The 20,236-nt window shown below is 41.3% G+C and overlaps 2 protein-coding genes across 13 annotated transcripts in view; both read right to left on the bottom strand.

Annotated features, from left to right (window-relative positions):
* Positions 1 to 4,700: 4,700 nt before the first annotated feature.
* otx1 (orthodenticle homeobox 1) lies at positions 4,701 to 7,721 on the bottom strand. Its single transcript, XM_069931697.1, has 3 exons — positions 7,611 to 7,721; positions 7,217 to 7,368; positions 4,701 to 5,699 (listed from the first exon to the last, which is right to left on the bottom strand). The coding sequence occupies exons 1-3, from the start codon at positions 7,705 to 7,707 to the stop codon at positions 5,007 to 5,009; spliced, it is 942 nt and encodes a 313-aa protein (XP_069787798.1). The 5' UTR covers positions 7,708 to 7,721; the 3' UTR covers positions 4,701 to 5,006.
* Positions 7,722 to 7,724: 3 nt separating this feature from the next.
* Positions 7,725 to 20,236, bottom strand: part of ehbp1 (EH domain binding protein 1) — a 561,098-nt gene continuing 548,586 nt past the window's right edge. For 11 of the 12 annotated variants that reach the window (XM_069931681.1, XM_069931683.1, XM_069931678.1 and 8 more), the window contains 2 exons: positions 15,978 to 16,092; positions 15,457 to 15,742 (listed from right to left, as the gene is read on the bottom strand). In XM_069931681.1, the coding sequence (XP_069787782.1) occupies positions 15,652 to 15,742; positions 15,978 to 16,092 (206 nt within the window). In that variant the 3' untranslated portion in view covers positions 15,457 to 15,651. Of the gene's footprint in view, positions 7,810 to 9,781; positions 9,852 to 15,456; positions 15,743 to 15,977; positions 16,093 to 20,236 lie in introns of those variants that run through there. The other variant, XM_069931686.1, reaches the window with a different exon arrangement.

Raw genomic sequence — 20,236 nt, 5'->3', positions numbered from 1 at the left:
ACTGATGCATCAAAGTGCTTGATGCATAAATGCCCTTAACCGAGTTTGCTGTAGAAAGAGACACTAGCAATGTCCACATTCCAGAAACATAAATGAAAATATGTATAAATACTTTGGAATAAATATGAATAAAAAATGGATCCTCTTAATGTTTTTCAATAGATTGGCAGGATCGGGGAATTATCAATTTAAAAGATAAAAACATATTCAGACACTATATTTTAAGACATGATTATAACTAAAATTCATCTTTGACCAGGATGACAGAAGATTCTGGAGGCTTCCTGATCATCCCAGAGGTGTGTATCTGGGGTTCAGGTTGCTGATGGTTTGGACTTAAAGTTTTGTGGCCATGGAGGCTGCAGGAGCACGGGAGGCAATGCCATAGACCACTCAGTAGCTCTGCTGGGGAGGGGAGGGATCTCTTTTGGTTCTTTCTCTATGTAAGGGGCATTGGGCAATGTTTGCTGATAGCAAATCTTTGCCTCATGGTAGACTAGAGGAAGCTTCCTGTAATATCACATTTTCTGTTTTATTAAATGAAATAAAATTAAATTGACGGTTAAATTCAAAAGCTGTTAATTAAAAACCATTATCAACCACTTCATGTCATGCAGCGTTTCACACCTCTATGCCCTTTAGAATGAGAAACAGTAGTTTAACAGGAATCTAGAACTTAAATATAAAAAAGAAAAACATTTGTGTTGGAATGTACAACATGTGAAAATAATTACAATCAATATAAAAGAAATTATTTTTAAATCAGTGATTTCAGCTTTTAGTGTATCTAAATAAGTTACTTTTGCTTTGGTCATCTATTGACTTTTTGATAAATTAGAATTGATTTACATAGTTTTGTTATATTACATCAACAAATTTAAAATAGGTAGCCTTCTAAATGCAATATTGAAAATATTGAATACGAATTCTTAACCAATGACTATTTCATTTATTTTGCACTGTGGCTGGTAGCCAATTAAAATTTCACAGAATACCAAGAACTCATGCACTGGCAACTTAAACTTCAACTAAACACAAAGGAATGCTCTTCTGGGAGATCAACTTACTTGGTGTTTGTTTATAGTTGCAACACCTATTGGAAGCATGCAAAGGGCAACAAGAGGTTTAGGTGATATATTGTAAACTTGTGTCCTAACCAAAAGAATATTTGCAGTTTAAATGCACTGATAAAGTCTATTGTTGCCCGACTATGCTGTAAAGATTGGCCACACTAGCAATTCACCAGAGGACCAGTTCTAGGCAAAATGATCAAAGATGAATTAGAGCATTTATTTTATTTTTAAAAATCAAATTCTACCATCAAATGTAGGAAGGCAGAGGAGCAAATATACAAGTGGACCTTCAGCTCAGGAATGGAATCCAGAATTGGATATTGTACCTCCCAGAATCAGAGCAAAGATAGAAGTGAAATTGTCCTTTTACTTTGATGTATTTCATAAATGAGGCACAGTCAGAGAACTTGGGTTTCTTTCCTTCTTCTTGGCAAATATTTCACGGGCTTGCTGCGACATGACATTCTCCGAAGAGGAAGAGTAAAGAATGGTGCCAAATAACATTATTCTTACTCTCAAATATTAAGTGAGCACATCCAAAAACACTCTTCAATGTTTTGTATGCCAAAATTCCTTGTTTCCTTTTCCCTTTAGATACCTAATATTGGAAGGACAGTAACCACCTTCTCCAAGTGCAATTTTTACTTAATGATGCCAATTTCACTTTACTCAGTAACTATTAAATACATTAGTCATTGATACTGCTTGTATCTGATCATTATGAACTTAATTATCCCATTAGCTTTTTTTTAAATAATAAAGAGATAGCTTGAAGTGAGGTCAAAGCAGAAATTATGTTACCAATATTAGCCAAGTTGCCCATTGCAGAAAAGTATGATATGAATTACAACCTTCTAGCATGGTGTATTGAATGAAAATTGATCAGACAAGTTTGCACTTATTATTTAAAACAAACATCTTTATTTCAATTTATACACCTAAAATGATAACTACCATGAAAAGTATGTCAAAGATAGTTCATGTGATCAAATGCAAAGCAGTGATAATGTATTGAGGGGGAAAAAAAACTAGCAATGGACTCCATCCACCAGCCAGAAGGATCTGATAAAGGTTTAAATATTCAATTCTTTTAAAAATACCAAACTGCATTTGAGATACATGTTTTGCCTGCAGGTACAACAGTGACAAAGAAACAAAGCCCATGAAGTGTAGTTCCTTGTTCCCATTTAAAAATAAACATTGCATTCCCTTAAAAATCAAATGTTAGTTGTGAAACTACATCTTGTTCAACTCAAGATTCCATGCAGAAGCATCGTGTCTATATCCAAGATTCTCTCCTGCAGCCAAGGAATGTCTTGAGTATTTTGATCCAAGTATGGAATTTATTTGTTAGACAAAACTGGCATCTATCCTGACAATTAATTTTCATGCATTAGAGTTAGGTATTTACTATAGCCCAGTCAAAATTCAGAAAATGCATTTTTAAACCTTGAAAATTAAGTCACACCCCAATATTTACTTGAACCATACAAGAATGCGATGAAGCTGCTGAATAGAGTAAACCAGTTTTATTTCAAGTATGCAAATGAAGCCAAAAATAGGAATCCATAAGAGATCAGTGTTATTTGAAGATTGGAAAAATAAACTAGTCCCCTCCTGGAGTTAAAGCAAACAATTAGAATATTGCTCGAGACATGGGGGGGGGGGGGGGAGTTTTACGCAGAGATATTCAAAATACAAAAAATAATATTTCAAATTCAGTAACCCAACACTGAAACTGAATGCTAAAGATCTCCCAATTCTTTTCAGCAGTTCGATGCATGATGTGAGAAATTTCACATCAGGTTTACAAGCATTTATGAAAACAAATGATTTTTAATGACCAAACGATTGCTGGGCACAAAGTTCAGGCATTGAACATGACCCTTCTTTGTATTTACGTAGCTTCAGTTGGCAGATTAAGAAGTTTCTTTGACAGACTTTGTGTGGTGCACTAAAATGCTAGAGGGAAGTGGGGGGGTGGGGGGGGGGAAGGAAGAAACTTGAAAAATCTTTACTCTTGAAATCTATGACATGGCAGTTTCTGGTCATATCAAACGAAGCATTAAAATCACACTTTCGGCAGTGCCATTACGAGTCACAAGTACACTACGTTCTTCCAATAGTGGATAGGATTGACCTCTCCAATTACTCTATAAAGATCCATAACTGCACACCACTCACCCAAGAGGATTGATACATTTTCGAAAGGACACGGGCATCGGAAGTGAAGTGGCACCCTGATGTTTTGTGCAAGTTTTGTACTGTAGTCCTGGCCACCAAAAGTTACTGAGGTCAGGTTTGGGCTTGATTTCAATCCAAAGAGCAGCAAAGTAGACGCCATGGTAACTTTTCAAAAACAACCGTAGCACGCACATGAAAGCAAATGTTGCCCTCGATCTGGGTCAGTCATTACAACCCAAATTACACTGGACAAGGGTTAAAATCGCTTCGTGACCGGGTTTTATCCGGCTGGACGCACCTTTCCGGGAAGGTTAACCGCCCCATGTGACTCACCAGCACCTTTACCTGCGGGGAAGTGTCCTCCCTCCTCGAAACCAACCACTAAGGCCGCCTGTCAATATTAATTAGTCTTCGACGTTACCTCTGATCGTTACTTGAAGTTTTAAACTCCACTCCTCTAAACATCTCCAGAACATGGTAATTTCTTCCGCGTAGCCTCGAGCTCAACTCCATTGATTCAAACACAGAGACGCTGCACAAAACTGCGGCAGCTCAAGACACTGGTTAATCTCCCCGCACTTTGCTTTAAACCGTGTTGGATCCACTCTCGTCGTTTGATTCGGGTCATACGATAATAGGCCCTTATCCTGCACAAGATGGTCGAGGAAGGGTCAAACCGCGCGCAGCTGAACGGAACCAGCGACCCTCACATCGGGCGCCGCAGCTTTTCCAGCCGAGACCCCGGCGTGATGTTTCACTTCAGCCTGGAGTCACCGGGTGCGGACGGGGCGTCGTTCGAGGCTTCTTTCCATCATGGGAACAAATTCTTGCTCATGGTTTATGGCCCAGACCCGTTTTCTATCCCATATTAATGCAAACTTAAATTCTTCCATGACGTTTGATCGTTTTAAGGTGACAAAGAGCAAGGACGCAGACACGGGGTTCGCCTCAATTGAATTTAATCATTCGTATATTATTAATGACGGTGCCTTAAATACTTTGAACACTGTATCAATAGGAAAGATTGACCTTCAGTCAGCGACACCCCCCCCCTCCCTCCCCCCCCCCCCCCCCCAGCGCGAACAGAATTTACAGCTCCTATCTAAATGGGTGATTTCCACTACAACACTACACAATCTACGCTCGTTGATCGGAAAGTGGATCCAAGATCCTCGGGATGGTTCGACAACAATATTCACCTTCCACACGTGGCAAAAGAATATAACGCAACTCGGGGAGAATTCCTTTTACTGCGAGTCACGTTACATTTTAACGAATTCAACTGGCTAAAACGGACCCATTTTTGTTTTAAAAAGTACAAATGGTAGCTGCTGCTCCAACAACGGACGAGATCAGCATTAATAGAGCGAGATCGCTACAATTTAAGTACAGCAAGCGGCCGGACACGTAATTGAATATTTTATTGGAAATCTGGAACCAGTTTGGAGTGTACAGTCATGTTGCGAGTTTCTGCCCTGGAGAATGACAGTGAGGTGGGTGGGTTTCTTAACTTGGTGTTTTAAAAAGGCGAAACACATACACGAGCACTCAATATCCAATTAAAAATAGACACGACGGTGATTGTCCATTAAAAGATGCTCTGAATGGAAATAAAACCGGTTTTTAAGCAAAACACGTTCAGGTCTCGGCTTCCATCTCATCTGTTACAGTAGAAAGAAAGCAACAAGTTTTAAAATTGTTTTGCGGGTCTAAACATTCCCATCTGGGGCATTGACGTCCACCCGAGTTTCATAAGACTTGAAATTTCCAGGAGGCGGTCTGGTCTTTGTAATCCAAACAGTCCGTTGTGTTGAAGTTGAGTTTCCAGGAGGGCGTCTGGTCTTTGTAATCCAAGCAATCCGGCGAATTGAAGGTTAGTCCGGCGCCCGCGTAACCCTGGTGAGGGTGGTGGTGATGGTGGTGAGCCGCGCTCTGGCCGATGTGATGAGCGGACATGGACGATGTGCTCATTGGGTTGAGGGGAGTGCCGTGGGCAGACAGCTGGTGGTGGGGGTGGTGAGGGTGATGCGAATGCATGGGTGCCAGGTACGAGCTACAATCCACGCCGCCGAAGTAGGAGGAAGAAGGCGGGTAGCCCTGGGTGTAGCCGCCGCTTTGACCGTAGGCCACGGGGTAGGCACTGGACGAGGAACAGCGCTGCATGCAGGAAGCGCTGGCGGCCAGAGGCTCCCCAACTGCCGCCCCAGGGGAGATGGACGCCGGACTCCAGATGGACGCAGGAGGGTTGAGGACAGAAGTCGGGCCGCTGCTGGAGTTGCTGGGCCCGCTGGAGCTGGACACGGCTGGCGGAGTGAACTGACCGCTGCTCTCCGAGCCGCTGCTCTCCCGGGTCGGCGAGGATTTCTTCTTGGCCGGTCGAGCTTTGGCGCTGCCTCCGTTCTGCTGCTGACGGCATTTGGCTCGGCGATTTTTAAACCAGACCTGCAGTTATACCGGGAGAGGAGTGGCCAGAAATAGGTTATTCCTACCAGGACTAACTAGACTCGGCTGAAGTTCCCGTCCTCTCCCCCCACCCCCACCCCCCACAAGTGTCCGTCCGGCGAGAGAGAGATTCGCCGAACAGGGTCCCCAGCGCTCAGAACGCATGTATTAATTTGGGTTGGGCCAGGCAATCGTGAACTATCCAGACACTCATTTCTCTCCAGCGGAACAAGGTAAAATCAAGGGTTCCGTCTTTTCTCCAAGATTGTTAATTTAAATCAAATTGAAGGGAAGATTGTGGAAGGGAGTGCAATTCAATCGCTGTTCAGAAATGTCGCGATCCCTTTCTATTGTCTGTTATTAGACACATAGGAAGGTCTCGACCATCACCCCTATTTCCCCCAAGTAGCTGCATCTTCGATGGAATTTAAATTCGTGCAACACTGGGCCATTTATGCTGAACAGGCTACTTCTTTCCTCTCGCTTTTGCCCCCTGTTTCTACGCATCATTTCACCCCGTCCCTCTGGTCTTCATAAAAGTTTCAGGCTCAACGTCGACTGACCATCTCTGCCTCTGCTACCTGCCGAATACCCCCAACAATTTTGTCCGCTCGGTTTCAAGTTGCCAAACAGCAACTGCGAGTAATAGCTGCTCCACAGGTTTAAGCAAGATTCTCGAGGTCTCACTACTCTACCTAGAATACCGACCACGCTGTAACCGAAAGCCTCAATTCTTCCAAACAATACAGTAGTGATCGTTTTCAATTGTGCAATCATACTTCGCTTACAAAATTAAAGCAATCCGGTTTTCGATGCCTTTGGAAGCACCCTCGAGATTGTTGGGAGAGAGACATCAAGTGACTTCTGCCAAGAATAAAACCGGAAAGTTAATAGTCGGGGGGGATTTGAAATACAACTCTTGAATAATCCGTCTATCAAATACACCTGCCGATTGCTTCTTTTTGCAAACTGTTACGTGACAACCAGTGGATTTAGTTTTCTTTGAACGGTTTCCAAATGGCCCGAGTACTTAACGAGTAACCATTTCAAATGAAATGCACTTTCGAACAAGATGTTAACGCCGTTCAACGTTAGTTTGAATTCGATTGCAATTTGAAACACGAACTCGTTTCTCAATTTCCAAGACTGACGATTGATTTACGGAAAACCCCACTGGTGCTGGAGATTTTGTCCAATAAAACCCGAGACCCTGCAAACTCGACAAGATGTCCCTTTGGAATGGGTTCAACCCGCAGCGGTTCCACTAGGGGCCGCTCAGAGCTTCACTTTGGAGGAATAGCAATATATTTGCATATATAAACCAGCTACTGGAAAGATCATTGCTAAACAGCGAGGTGGTCTCAACGTGACCGTGTGGCGATGGATCGTCTTCGGATTTTTCCGACAGAACCCGTGAGAATGAAGACTGCTTTATTTATAAGTATTTATTAAGGATCGGCTGGTTCATACGGGCGCTGCAAGAAGTACATCCATTCCACAGGTGTCCCAAATCTTACCTGAACTCTGGATTCAGGCAGATTAATTTTTAATGCTACTTCTTCTCTCATGAAGATGTCTGGATATCGAGTTTTAGCAAATAGCGACTCCAGCACGTCCAGTTGGGAGCGAGTGAAGGTGGTTCGTTCCCGCCGCTGTTTCCTCGGTGTCGCTACAAAATGATGAGAATGAATGGCAATTTCAACCTTGCAGGCCAATTAAAAAGTGAGATTGGCTTCTGTCATAAATCACAATTCCCATCTCCTCCCCCCTCTAGGAATTCCCCATGCGAAACGCTGCATTGTAGTCTAAAAATATTCTTTATGTATACGGCATCGAGTGAGGTTTGGACGTAATCTTCGCAATGCTAAGCGATCACTTTTGTATGCATTTAAAAAGGAGACTTCCACTTACCTGGGTATCCGACGGAAGTGTGAAGCAAATCCATGCCTGGTGCGCTTAAGCCCAGTCCGTTCATGCCATAGGGAGGCTGTTTGAGGTATGACATCATGCTAAAAACTGTACACTTTGGTCTCCAAATCTTCAAAACTTAATCTAGTCCGACGTAGCGGAGAAGCTTCCTAAAGCCGATCCGAGCCGGCTTTAGCGTTTGCTGAAGGGAACAATAAGCGATTATAAAACACTGGAGGCCAGTTCGAATCACGGGACGTTTACACATGTTGCATCTGCTTTAAACTTTGCACGAACCTGCAGAATTGCAATTCACGGGTCAAAAATCTCGAGTTTAGTGGGATCCACGAAGTGTTGATTCAAAGGAAACAACCCGGTCCGCATTAAAACGATCCGCGCGGGAATTTAAAATGATCGGTGGATGTTCCGCAAGTGATGACCCGCTTTGTTCCAGTGCTTTTAAGTTGGAAAAAGGGTCAGTTAGAAATTCAACGCCAACTACTTGGAGAATAATTGGTTTCCAACAGATTATTCCATTCAAAATGGCCGGAAAGCAATAAGGACTTTTACTAGTTTCCGTAAAAGGAAACACGGGAATTGGGGGTTAACGAAATTCAAAACTATTCGGACAGAAAACCTCAACTCATGCATATTGCGACGGAAAGTTGTTAAAAAACACCGTTATGTTCCAAATCCAATAGTGAGAAATGTTCCAAAAATCAACGTTTCTTACAAATCGAAATTTTAAAACTTAGTCCTTTGACTTGTTAAGAAATGGAAAGCATTAACAAGCCCAGAAATGCAGCCGCCAACTTAATTCACTCACAAAACTCGGACCCAAATGTTCTCCACAAATGCAATCGTCTGGCGATTAAAGGGATCGTTCATGTGATTAAGAATTCATTATTGGAGACGCATCCTGATGAACTAATGAGATAATCCTACAGGCGCACGTTCCTTAATTACAACCACTTGTTCGATGGATTTGCCTTCTACTTCAGTACCTGAATATTCTTTAAAACTTTCCTAAAATGACTTCCCCTTTTAATCAACGCACAACTGAAGTTCGGTAGAATTATACGTGGGGGAAGGGATGTGGAAAGAGAATTAAAGTGATTTTTTTTTAAACTGAAGACCCGGTTATGATAAAATAAACAGAAAAATTGCAATTGATAACTTTGCCATACAGTTAAGTTGAACATACGCATTCTAATCCAGTTGTTCAAGGGAATGAGATACACATTTAAATCTAAACAAGAAAGTCTGCAGACGCACAATTGTGGCAATTGTAAATGAAAACAAAAATACTGGAGAAACTCTTTTCAAATTGGCTCATTTAAAGGCGATCACCGTGTACAACGTCGGTTATAACGTAGACTAATCTTCGGGGAAGATATTAAAAATAAGTAAAAATCCAGAATTATTTATTTTGATTTTGTTGATCAAACTTGAGGTACTTTTACCAAAAAAAAATTAACAGTGAAAGGCTCGTTTTAAATATCACAATATCTAAATCATACAATCGATCTTAATGTCTACAAACAAAACTCGTTTCTCTTACACCCAGCCCCCTCCAAAAAAAAGTTGCCAATTAAAGAAACAATTAGATCAATCTGAATATTCAGTGTGGGCATTTTAATCGAATACACTCAAATGAGTAACGATAACATCAGGGTACTTGCAGAGAAAATTAACCGGCAGCTAAAATTACAGCTATTCCAAACAGGGTCCTCAACCAAATTTTCACCTCCACGGGACCCAGATAAAACCGTGCTCTTCTTTAAAAGGCGATAGCTGTGTGCAAATTAAGTCAATTACAATTTAGATTAGACCTCGGGGGAGTCAATTTGAAGAGAAACCTTATCAGCAAAATAAATTAACAAAAACCGAAAACACGCCTCTCCAATTAGCCAGTAAGTGGATTCAAGGCTTTTATTCGACCCTTCCATTCTGCAACTGTAAATTTTCCGTGAGAAAATAAAATAACTCTGCGGACCGAATTATATCGTATTTAATAGAATACAAAATCTTAATTCAACTCTAATTAAACCTTAAGACGGAAACTACTCGATTTAATTTTAACTAAAACCAACTACAGTTGACCTATTCTACTTGGCTGAACTTATTTGTTGCCACGAATCCCTCTCGGCTGGGACAGCTCGTCTCTCACTCACCTGCGTGGCCTGTTTTGCACAGTGGGACACGGATAAAGTCACTAAATGAAGACGGGGCCACTTGACTGGTCTGCAACAAAACATGACACAAGGTTAGATTGGAGAGGATGGGCCAGTGGAATCGTCCCTCCAAAATTAAAGTCTGAAACTTGGACCCGCTTGAGAAATTCAAGCGTGACCCGGGTGAAATGAGTTAAGAACGAAAGTAAGTTACAGAGGCTAAGGGTTTGCACCTGGCCGTTCGCTGGCGCTGTAAATGGAGATTGATCACCGCGCCTCGGCACGGCCTTCTCTATGTGAGCGCAAGCCTGGCGGAACCAGCTGACGTCGTACAGGCACGGACCAATCACATGTCGCTCTGCCTATGAATGGCAGTACGTCGCCCGGTGACGCCGGCGTACTACTTTCCCAGAGGCATGATACATTCTTTCTGGAGCCTGGTAAAGGGGTGACTTAAAATTGGCCAGGACTCCCCCTTCAAACAGGAAAGTCTAGCAACCCCCAATTTGCACTCATCTGACTAAAGTATAAATCATAGGGCCGATCTGTTTATTAATGTTGCAAGTCCTGGTCGTGACATTAAACTGAAAAGTTTAGAGAGCACAGGGAGGATGTCAGTTCATAGCTGCCAAAGCAGCAGCTCTATTGATCTAGCGAAATTTATAGTATTAATGTAAACATCAGGTCTGTTTAAACAAATCCGTTTAAATCCATATATTGTAAGTCATCGCAAGAAGTCAATATCGAACAGTCTGTTGAGAAATCGCATTGTGGCAGCTCCCCTGTGTGTATCAAATATTTCTGGACAATTATAAACTTGGCCTGTGTTGAAATGAATGTTATCGGAAAAAGTAAAATGATGGTTTGCTTTTTTTAAAGACACGACTCTTAACAATGTTTTAAACCATACGATTTTAAAACTAAATATGCTTTGATTCCCTTGTCTCGAAGTTCAAGTCATACTTGCAAAATAATTACGGACAGAAATATGTATTGAGGTTTTTTTTGTTTTTTTTAAATTGCAAGTTCTCATGAATATTGATGACGGACTAATCCCCACTTAGAATTACATTTCGAAATAGTCAGTGTAAAAGTTTTTAATGGGACTGTCTCTCATGGAAATCGCCGAAGAAAAAATACGCCATCGCGGAAAATAAATGATTTGGACAAGTACCGTCGGTGGTTGGGTATCAAAGAAAGCACTTTTCAAGCGTCACTTTTCTTTCGTGAACAAATAAAATACGGTAACAGAATATCATGGAGGGCACAGTGTTTCCTTAACTGTTTTTGAAAGGTTCGGTGGATTCCTCTGAAGACCTTAATAAGGCTTTGCTCATTCTTTTGTTGCTTCCACAAAATCAACTCATTCTAATTGAAGCGGGAGCTGAAAGCGAGCTAATGTTCAAAGAAACCGGCCGCCAAACGACGAAATTACATTTTTTAACTATATGGAACATCTCATCAAAAGAGGTTTACAAGACTTTCCCGAGAGCTCACCAAAGTCATCGACACAAGCATCTTTTATAACAAAGGTTGGTGGTCAATTCAGCCCCAACCCATCAATAAATGCACTTTTCAAGAAGTTTTTTTTTGGTTTGGTTTTTTTTTCTCCTGCTGTATTTGAAAGGTGAAAACTTCAAGGAAGATAATTTTACATGGAAGCGGACAATTTCCATAACAATAAGATTTCGTTACCATGAGCAAGAAAGATGCAACCAATCATTCGAAATAATTAGAAATTGTTCGGGATTAACATTAACATCGCTGAACGTTTAAAAAATGCTAATGCCTTTGGAAAAATATAAGATCACATGGCCATTGTAAATTTACCATGCATACAGAATGCATAATTTTGGGCTGTTTTGCTATTGTTCGTACATTATTATGGGTCTATTGTTATGGTTATTGATAACAAGGTTATATTTTGATGGGATAGCTGCGAAACTGTTATTTCTGATTCACCATTTAAAAAAAATCGAATTCGTGACAAAACTGTGAGATGGAAACATTCGGGATGCGACTGTTTAACATTGCACTGTTTGAATAATATTTTAAGATGCTACTTTTTGTAACTAGCAAAGGTTTTCTACCTGACAATAAGATAATAAAACATCATGCAAATTTGGCGGAGTAGAACCTCATGGCCATACTTAGGATTTACTGCTTGTTTTTATTCGGTGAAGACTCTGTTAAAGATGAGCTGATCAAGCCTGCGTTAAGTATCAAGGTATCAAGTGGCACTAACCTTTGTAATAAGAGCATTTGTCTAATCCGAATTTGCAGTCGAATTTTCTTAAAGCCGAGACGAAAGCCTTGGATTGGGGCAGGGCAGTGAGAAAAGTTTTGTCTCTCGTTCCTTCAAAGGTTAGTCAGAAGATTGCCGCAGGATTCCGAACACGGCTCATCCGCACACAGGCTAAACTAAATAAAATATGGCACTCGGGCGGCAATGCGAGCTGGTGACGGAAATAAATTCTACAGCAGATTGTAACGGCCACACTTGGTTTAATTTGCTTCACACAGCAAAGGAAATCATATCAAGGACTATGTCACTGGTTCCATGAAAAGCGGGATTGGAATAACAGTGATCAACACCTAGAGCTGCATCAAAGCACTTCAAAGAGCCCAGATGTAATAATTCACTGGAGAGTTTCCCAATCTCGATCGCGAGTAAATCCCTTCATCAGCAGGGCGAAGCACAGAAAAGTTTTTAAACGTCTGAACGCTGCCTTAGCCTGTTTTTAAAAGAGTGCTTGGACAGTCCACTTGTTACTGGACATTTCCAGAGCTAACAGGTAAGAGTGATATATTGATTGAGGATTTTTCCAGTATGTCGTTTATTGTTACCTAACTCTCGAACCTTAAGCCCTCCATAAGTTTGAAGACCGAGTTCGCCCTGAATCTTCAATGACCGGACGCAGTTTTGAAACATAGTGTGCACTTTTGCAGAATAACGTCCTGTTACATTCAGGAACGTAAACGGTAATAGGGGAAAAAAAATTGGAGCCTGAGGGGAAACCGGGTTTAATTTGGTGCTAATGGACGGAGTTTCGGTTTTCAACCCCCCCCAAAAACCTGCGCTAATAAATACAAAGGGTGTCGTCAGTCTTCGTGTTTAGATGTCAATTACATTTTGTAATCGCCGGCATGCTCTTGCTTGGATTGAACAACAACGTTGGTATGAAATAGTTCAGGAGCGGCACCTAAGGCTGGGAAAACTTACCAGGACAGACTAAGAACAAACCAGCAAATTAATTTGAAGGAATTTGAAATGATGGAGTGGTCACCAGCCGTCAAAACCTATTTTCTCTATTTAATCACAGAGAAGGCGGTTGTGATGAACCTGCTTGACGGTGTCATTAGTCGAGTTCCTAATCAAGCAATTGTAAAGGCTCTCTATGTAAACAGATGATCCCAAAAAAATTTTTTTTAAATCTCCCTCGTTGGAATGAATGGCCTACGCTCACCGAAATTAAAAAAAAACCACGACGAACTTGAGCCCGAGGAGCTATTAAAACATCAAACTTTTTAATAGCATATCCAAGGACGATGAAATGGTAACCGTGTTATATAGACGACGTGTTCAGCATAAAGTATTCGGAACCATTTATGTTGGGAGGCTTAAAACGTTGCCAAGTGAATTGTGGAATTTCAAATTATTTTATCCGTGGGATACATTTCCCCGATATAAATGCTAGCGCCAGGTTCACATGTAAATGGTTTCAGAGAGGATTGGGCACGTTATGTTCAGAAGGGAAGATTACAGCAGAATTTTAAAAATGGACGCGAGGTTACAAAATAACCAAGTACAAAGTTGTAACCTTTAGCTGGTCTTAAAGGTAAATCCTCCACAGCGGATGAGTGGAGAGTCTGGTCCAAGTTATCTGTAAAATGGATCTTGATCAAAACTGATGGCAAAATAAACCCTTATTTTAAACTTCAAGCTTTAATGTCGCGGTGGTTCGTAGTTTTGTTCGATTTCCTGGTCCATCTTTAGTGTAACAGCATTATTCTTCACTCTCGTTCGGAATCGTTTATTCCGGAAATCAGCTATTACTAACAAGATGTGCAGAATTAATTGATACTATTTTCTTAGCCTAGTTTCAAATAAATAATGATATGGTGGAATTTACTGAAATCTATTCAATCAAGATCGATTGTATTTAACATTCAGGGTCGGGAAAGCAGTTTATCATCCCGTAATGGAGGCAGTTGAATCGGGTTACCTGTACACATCAGGCCGAGTGAAAAGACAGGACGAATGGCAACTGATTCCAGAGGACCAAGGCAAGGGTATACTTTAGATTGATGATCACCACCCCCCGCCCCCCAATTTTGTTCACACAGTATCAACTAATTTCAGAGCTGAGAAAGGAATGCTCATGGGCGAGTTAACAGGAAACCAGTGAAGGGAGAGCGTTATTTACCACAAGAGATTACCAACAGGAAGCAGCGCGTACTCAGTTGTATCTCTCGTGTAAATCTGCCGATATTTCAGGACGGTTGTATTTGTTTATAATTAAATCGAAACCTTGACCTTTCCGGGCCCAAATGTAATTGTTGATATATAAATCTCAAACTTGTGTTCATTGGTGGACTTGGATTGAAGGTTAGTAATGCATTGCATGGGTTCCATTTCAAGTGAATCGTCCACCAGATCAGTTATCTCTGTTCACAGCCCCACCCGGCCCCTTTTTAAAAAATCTCAACAACAATGGTCACCTCAAAATCTCCAAGTCTGCAGAGCTTATGGCTGGTGTTCGCATAAACATCAATCTTTACCGTTTTGAAACTCTTAAAAGTTCACTTTTTATTGAGGATTCAGAATGACCCTGGAATAAATAAACAGAATTTCCCCCCCCCCCCCACACCCCCCACAAACAGCATCCAACCCCAGACGAACGCTGAAATCTGCACTGAAGGTACATTTGGGCGCCTCAGAATTGTTTCCTTTCAGAACAAATAACAAAGGTCTCTATTTCATCAAGAAGCTGGAACTCGGGCAATTATAGTGCGTTGTTCAGGGTAATAAATACACGCCCCTAAAACATGAGAGGGTCAATTTCACTAATTGGTGCTCGTTTATCAGCCCTTTTAAGAGTGTTAACTAAAACTAGCTGGAGAGAACATAATTTACAACATGGCCGCCTGTATAATCTTGATATTTATATATTTATATAATTGAGATTTTTATCGAAGGAACCTGTCGAGTTCTCAATGAAAACCTTTCATTTTTGAAATGCAGCAACTAGCGAGCAACGACATTTACATAGATGTTTAAAACGTGAAGCAGCCGAAAAGTTACAAACCACAATATTCTGGAAGCTGGCGACCAATTAGTTCAACTTCCACTGGGAAACCTGTGGATTCGACATTTGCTGCAGCCCAATTCTGCATGACGTGGCTCGGTTTTAAAATCCACTGCACCTGGATCATGGTGGTTGATAACCTTCCCAGATCTTCCTTTATGGGCTAGACTATTCCAAAACTGATTAAATAAAATCAATTCGAAAGGAAATCAGCTGTCAAAAAGCGTGAAAACGAATCTCCGCACTAAAGGATCACGTTGACCATTCGACTAAATTGGTAACAATTCTTCCTTTGGTACGGATTTTTCCCAGTTATATCGGATAAAGATCAAATGACACTGATACAAATAAAACAATTACACTCAGTTTTGTTTTTACAAAATACAATTTCATAAAAGCAATGAATGCAGCCCATATACACGGGGGTACGGCTTTGGGACGATTAAATGCTGTCAACATAAACAGTACAGAATTTACGACCCTACATTTGACATTTTATCTTTCAAATACCATCGCAATTAAAGTATGGCGCTGAGCTCGACGCCCACGTTCTGTGCCATCTCATTGGAGCACACATTTATCTTCTTTCTTGACAATTTTGCCTTTGTTTTGTTCCAGAGTTCGTTCCAAATGTTCATCCTCTTCTTCTGCCCTAGGAACGGAAAAGAAATTATGGCTCAGCAAACCGGCAAAGTCATCAGGCGGGACCCTCGCCCTTCTCGTCTGCTTCCGACTTTCATTCAAAAGCAAAAGTACATTCCGAATTTCAGAAACTATAAGATCTGAAGTGATGGGGGAGACGGTCCCGCAGTCCTCTGCGCACTGAAACGATCTATGAGACAAGTTGGAAGCCCATTAGGCCGCTTCTTGCCCAGTGCAACACTTACTGTTTCTCCTGTGCGTCCAAATCTCGGACAAGTGCATCCCGTTTGTTCACCAGAATGACTAGTTCATCCAACAGAAGCTGTTCGCGCCGCTTCTGCGCTTCCGTTTTTTGCCAATCTGCAAAGAAGGTATCAAATATTTTGATTCTCTGCTTGCTGGAACGGTTAAGCGCTGTAATACCCGAACTCCCATGTGTAAAATGCTCGGATCGAGCGCGAAATGACACTCATCTGCCATACATTTCTAATCTGATTTTTAAAACTTGGAACGATTTCTTCTCACCTTCAACTTTTCCCCGTAGATGTAATCATCCCCCCCCCCCGTTCAAATTAGAGTCAAAAAAGAAATCTCATCGACAAAGTTATGTTGAATATACAATGCATTCTTGCTACATGTTCGAAGATCGAGGTTGGAAGGAGCCAGCGATGTTCATCACAAACTTTTAACACGATTCGGGGTGCCGTGGCCACTGCCACAAGCCACACGCTTCGTTTTGTCTGTTATCTATCAGCAGATTGGGGCCGGTTTAAACCTCATTATTGGGGTGATCATCCGTGATATTTTGACACTAAAATACCAAATGCCCAACAAAATAAACAAAAGTTTGAAAGTCAATATTTTTTTCTGCTCGTAAAGACACTGCGATATTTCCAACATGACCGGCATTCAATTGGCCTTCTGTACGTTCCAGCCACTTTACGAAAGAAATGGGTCAAACGTTCTCAATATGTTGCAGAATCTCCCCACCCTTCCCGCTTATCAAGCACGAACTCAATCGGCAAAGCACAAAAGGAGATACAAATCACCCAGAATCTCTCACCCCCCACAGAATTTGGATTTCAACACGGTAACCCCCGCCCAACCACCACCAAACTCAAAATTTACAAGAAAATATGCCGAAAAAAAATCATCAGTATTTAAAGTTTTTAAAACCCCCAACGTGGATTTAGTGCGCATCGACTTCAGGAAACCTCACAGGGTTGGGGCATTTCAACCAAATGGCAAACAGTTGAAACATCAATGAATGAAGCAGGTTTTCTAAGTCCAACAAAATAACACGGTTCAGATTTAATCTAGATCTTTAAAATAGTCGTGTTTTAGCAATCCGTGGTCCCTTTCGGTTTGTTACAGAGGCGACTGCCGCTGCTCCTGTGTGGAGGGGTGGATTGGGAGCTGGGAGGTGAAGCCTGCCGACTCAGCAGGTCACGCTGGTCGCCCGCAACACCAGCTTGTAGCTGTCAATCAGACGGTCGGCTGCTCCGCCCAGCTCATTAAGAAAGTCAACAATGAGAAAGGACGAGTAGTTGCTGACAGAGATACCTGCGCAGACCACAGTCAAGGAAATCCGACACCAACTCAAATATCCAAAGCTACAAAAGTAACGAAACAACCCACTCTCTACTTCCCAAACAGAGGGTGCAATCTATTCGGATTTAGCGCCCCACTCCTGCCCTGGGCTCTCACGTTAAACTCACATGGCTGTTGCATTCAGATAAATCCAACAATGCACATCAACCGTTACCATGTGAATCTTCATGAGCCACACAAGAATGCGCCATTGCAAACGCCACCACCCCCCCTCCCATTGCAAACGCCACCCCCCCCTCCCATTGCAAACGCCACCCCCCCCTCCCATTGCAAACGCCACCCCCCCTCCCATTGCAAAATTTACTGACGGCAACAAACAGGCTCAACAGCTCTGAACATACTGTGGAGGTTCTTGCGGGACAGCTGCTTAAAACAGAATTTAAATGTAAATAATTTACATACATCGTCTCACAAACGTGTTCATACATTCGCAATACAGCCAAGCAGTATTTTTTTTCCCACGTGGATTCATGTGAAAAATCCAAATATAACCCATTTAGAATTAAACAAAGCTCAATTGCAACATTGGTGAGCTAATATAGATCTGGAAGAAAAATTCTAATGTTGAAGTAATGGGAAGTGTTCATCAAAAGACCTCAAAAAGGGGGCGACACACCCTAAATTACAGTAATCCTGGCACACCGAGTGATGCAAGTCGTTTCATGCTGCAGTTTATGGTATTACACTCAGCTTGTCGTCTCAGTAACCTGAGCAAGCGGTCATGCCCACTGCCTTGTGGCTTTTGAATGGTGAGAGAGGCAGCACTCCATTGTACCCTGAACTAGATGCATACAGTACATCACAAGTATTTGTGGGGAAGAAAGTACTCACACTCCAAGGTGCACTTTTTAAAATTTCACACAATGAATAATAATTGAAACTGAATTTATACTCATGTGATTTTGTGACTGAAAACAGTGAGGATCAAACTAAGGCTAGTTGACTCAAAGCCAGGCTTTCTAACCTTCTTTCTGAAGAAACTTAATAGACTTTATTGTTAGGCTATTGCTCCCACATAACTCTGCATTGCTCCAAGTTACACAAGATAATTTGAGTAAAAGGTTCCGGATTTGGTTCCAACTCTACTGAATGTGCTATACAGAGCTGGGTGAGTGGAGTACTGCTCAGCAGTTCTGGGATATGGAGCAGGAAGTTCGCCAAAGTGCTCCAACTTGATTTTCACCATCAGGTGGCCCCAAACAAAGTACATGTGCCAGAGGGGAGATTTGACAGACTGCAAGAGACTGGTTGAGAATAAGATTGGGTTGAACTGTGTTCAAGATTGAGTGCTCTCTTGGCAATCATGGGGAGGCCATTTCCAAATGTCCAAAATGGAGGACAGACATCCTCTTAGCTGTGCCCGTGGACAAGTGGAAGTGTGTGCACACAGGAGGTTTATGCGAGTGTGCATGAGCACACAAAACATACACACTTAGAGGGAACACAGCGTCAAAAAAGTCAACCACTCTGTCTCCAATTATCCACTGTCACATACACTGTCCTCTGCATTAATGTAGTTTAAAAAATATATATTTTTAAATAAACATTTCCATAAGATGTAGCTCAGATATTATACGTATATCATAGCTTCATATTTGCCACAATTTTCCACATAATATTTATCTGAGGTATACCCTTATACAGAGAAGAAAGAACAAGAAAAAGAAGAAAATGATATACAAGTAGGGAGTGTTTTTTTTAACATTATCATTGATTTGTAAGAATAAGGTCAGGCCTGTGAAGTATTATGTAGTTAAACTATTTTTCCCAATATGAATCACATTGTTCCAATATATAATTAACATGCTGTTATCTTCTCCATTTTATAAATGTCCATTATAATTTCCTTCCTTGTCTTTAAAGTTGGGCTCTCCTGAAGGGTGTAATAAAGTATCTTATCAGATTTTTCCACCCCACTCCCCTCCATTTATGTGAACTGGTCACTTCTGTTGATACCTCCATTGCTTGATATTATTTTCCATTCTTCCTCAAAAGTTATCCCTCCTTCCTTTTCCCATTTTGTTTTAATGTATAAAGTCGAGTATGTTTTAAGATACACAACAAATGAATTCAATACTATTATCTGAATTATATGTCTCTAAAAAACAGCAGTATCAAACACACTTGCCTTGGTTACATTTTTAATTCTCCTATTAACATAATTCGCAAGATCTACCAATATTGGTAAAAGTCTTGTTTTTATTATGCGTTTCTCTTAAAAGGGAAATACTTATTAGAAATTTTTTTTAAAAATTTAAAAATTGAATCAAAACGGAGTTATTCACCCTCCTTCAAAGATCACAATCTACACACTCCACTCGACATCATCAAAGATCATTCATGTCACAAGTATGCACCTGCACCCTGCAATAAATGTTTTTAACCTGTATCCCCTCCGAGGTGTGCAGGCCCACCACATATGCATGGTACTCAAATCCACTGGCGCATGCGTGCAAGAAGAAACATGGTCGCGCGTGGCCTTCAGACCCCAGGGTGCCGCAAATTAATAGTTATGTACTATGTCCCTTCCCTTTTTGTGGATTCTGCTCCTTAATTTGTCCTCCTTTTGGGGGTTTATGGCCTACACCCCCAAATGGAGGTCAAATTAATGTCCAGTTTGAGATGGCGCTGGAGAGATTGTCTGGCCACCCAACCAAGGAAAAGTACAGCATAGAGGATATGAGAGTACACTGGAGGGTAAAAAGATGACATGAAATTACTTCAACTGATAAGGTAAAGGAGAATACTAAGTGATACAACAAGTAAGTTAAGGGCAAAAGAACAACTCAGGAAAGAAAGGATCAGTGTGGTCTGTCATGCATGAGCCACAGGAGATGGGTAAGTTCCCAAATATTTCTCAACTGTACTTACTGTGGAGAAATATATAGATTTT

The sequence above is a fragment of the Narcine bancroftii genome, chromosome 4 (genome assembly GCF_036971445.1).
Source record: "Narcine bancroftii isolate sNarBan1 chromosome 4, sNarBan1.hap1, whole genome shotgun sequence".
Taxonomy (NCBI): Eukaryota; Metazoa; Chordata; class Chondrichthyes; order Torpediniformes; family Narcinidae; genus Narcine; species Narcine bancroftii.
The sequence above is the reverse complement of the archived record's forward strand: the minus strand, read 5'-3'. Positions and strand labels throughout refer to the sequence as shown.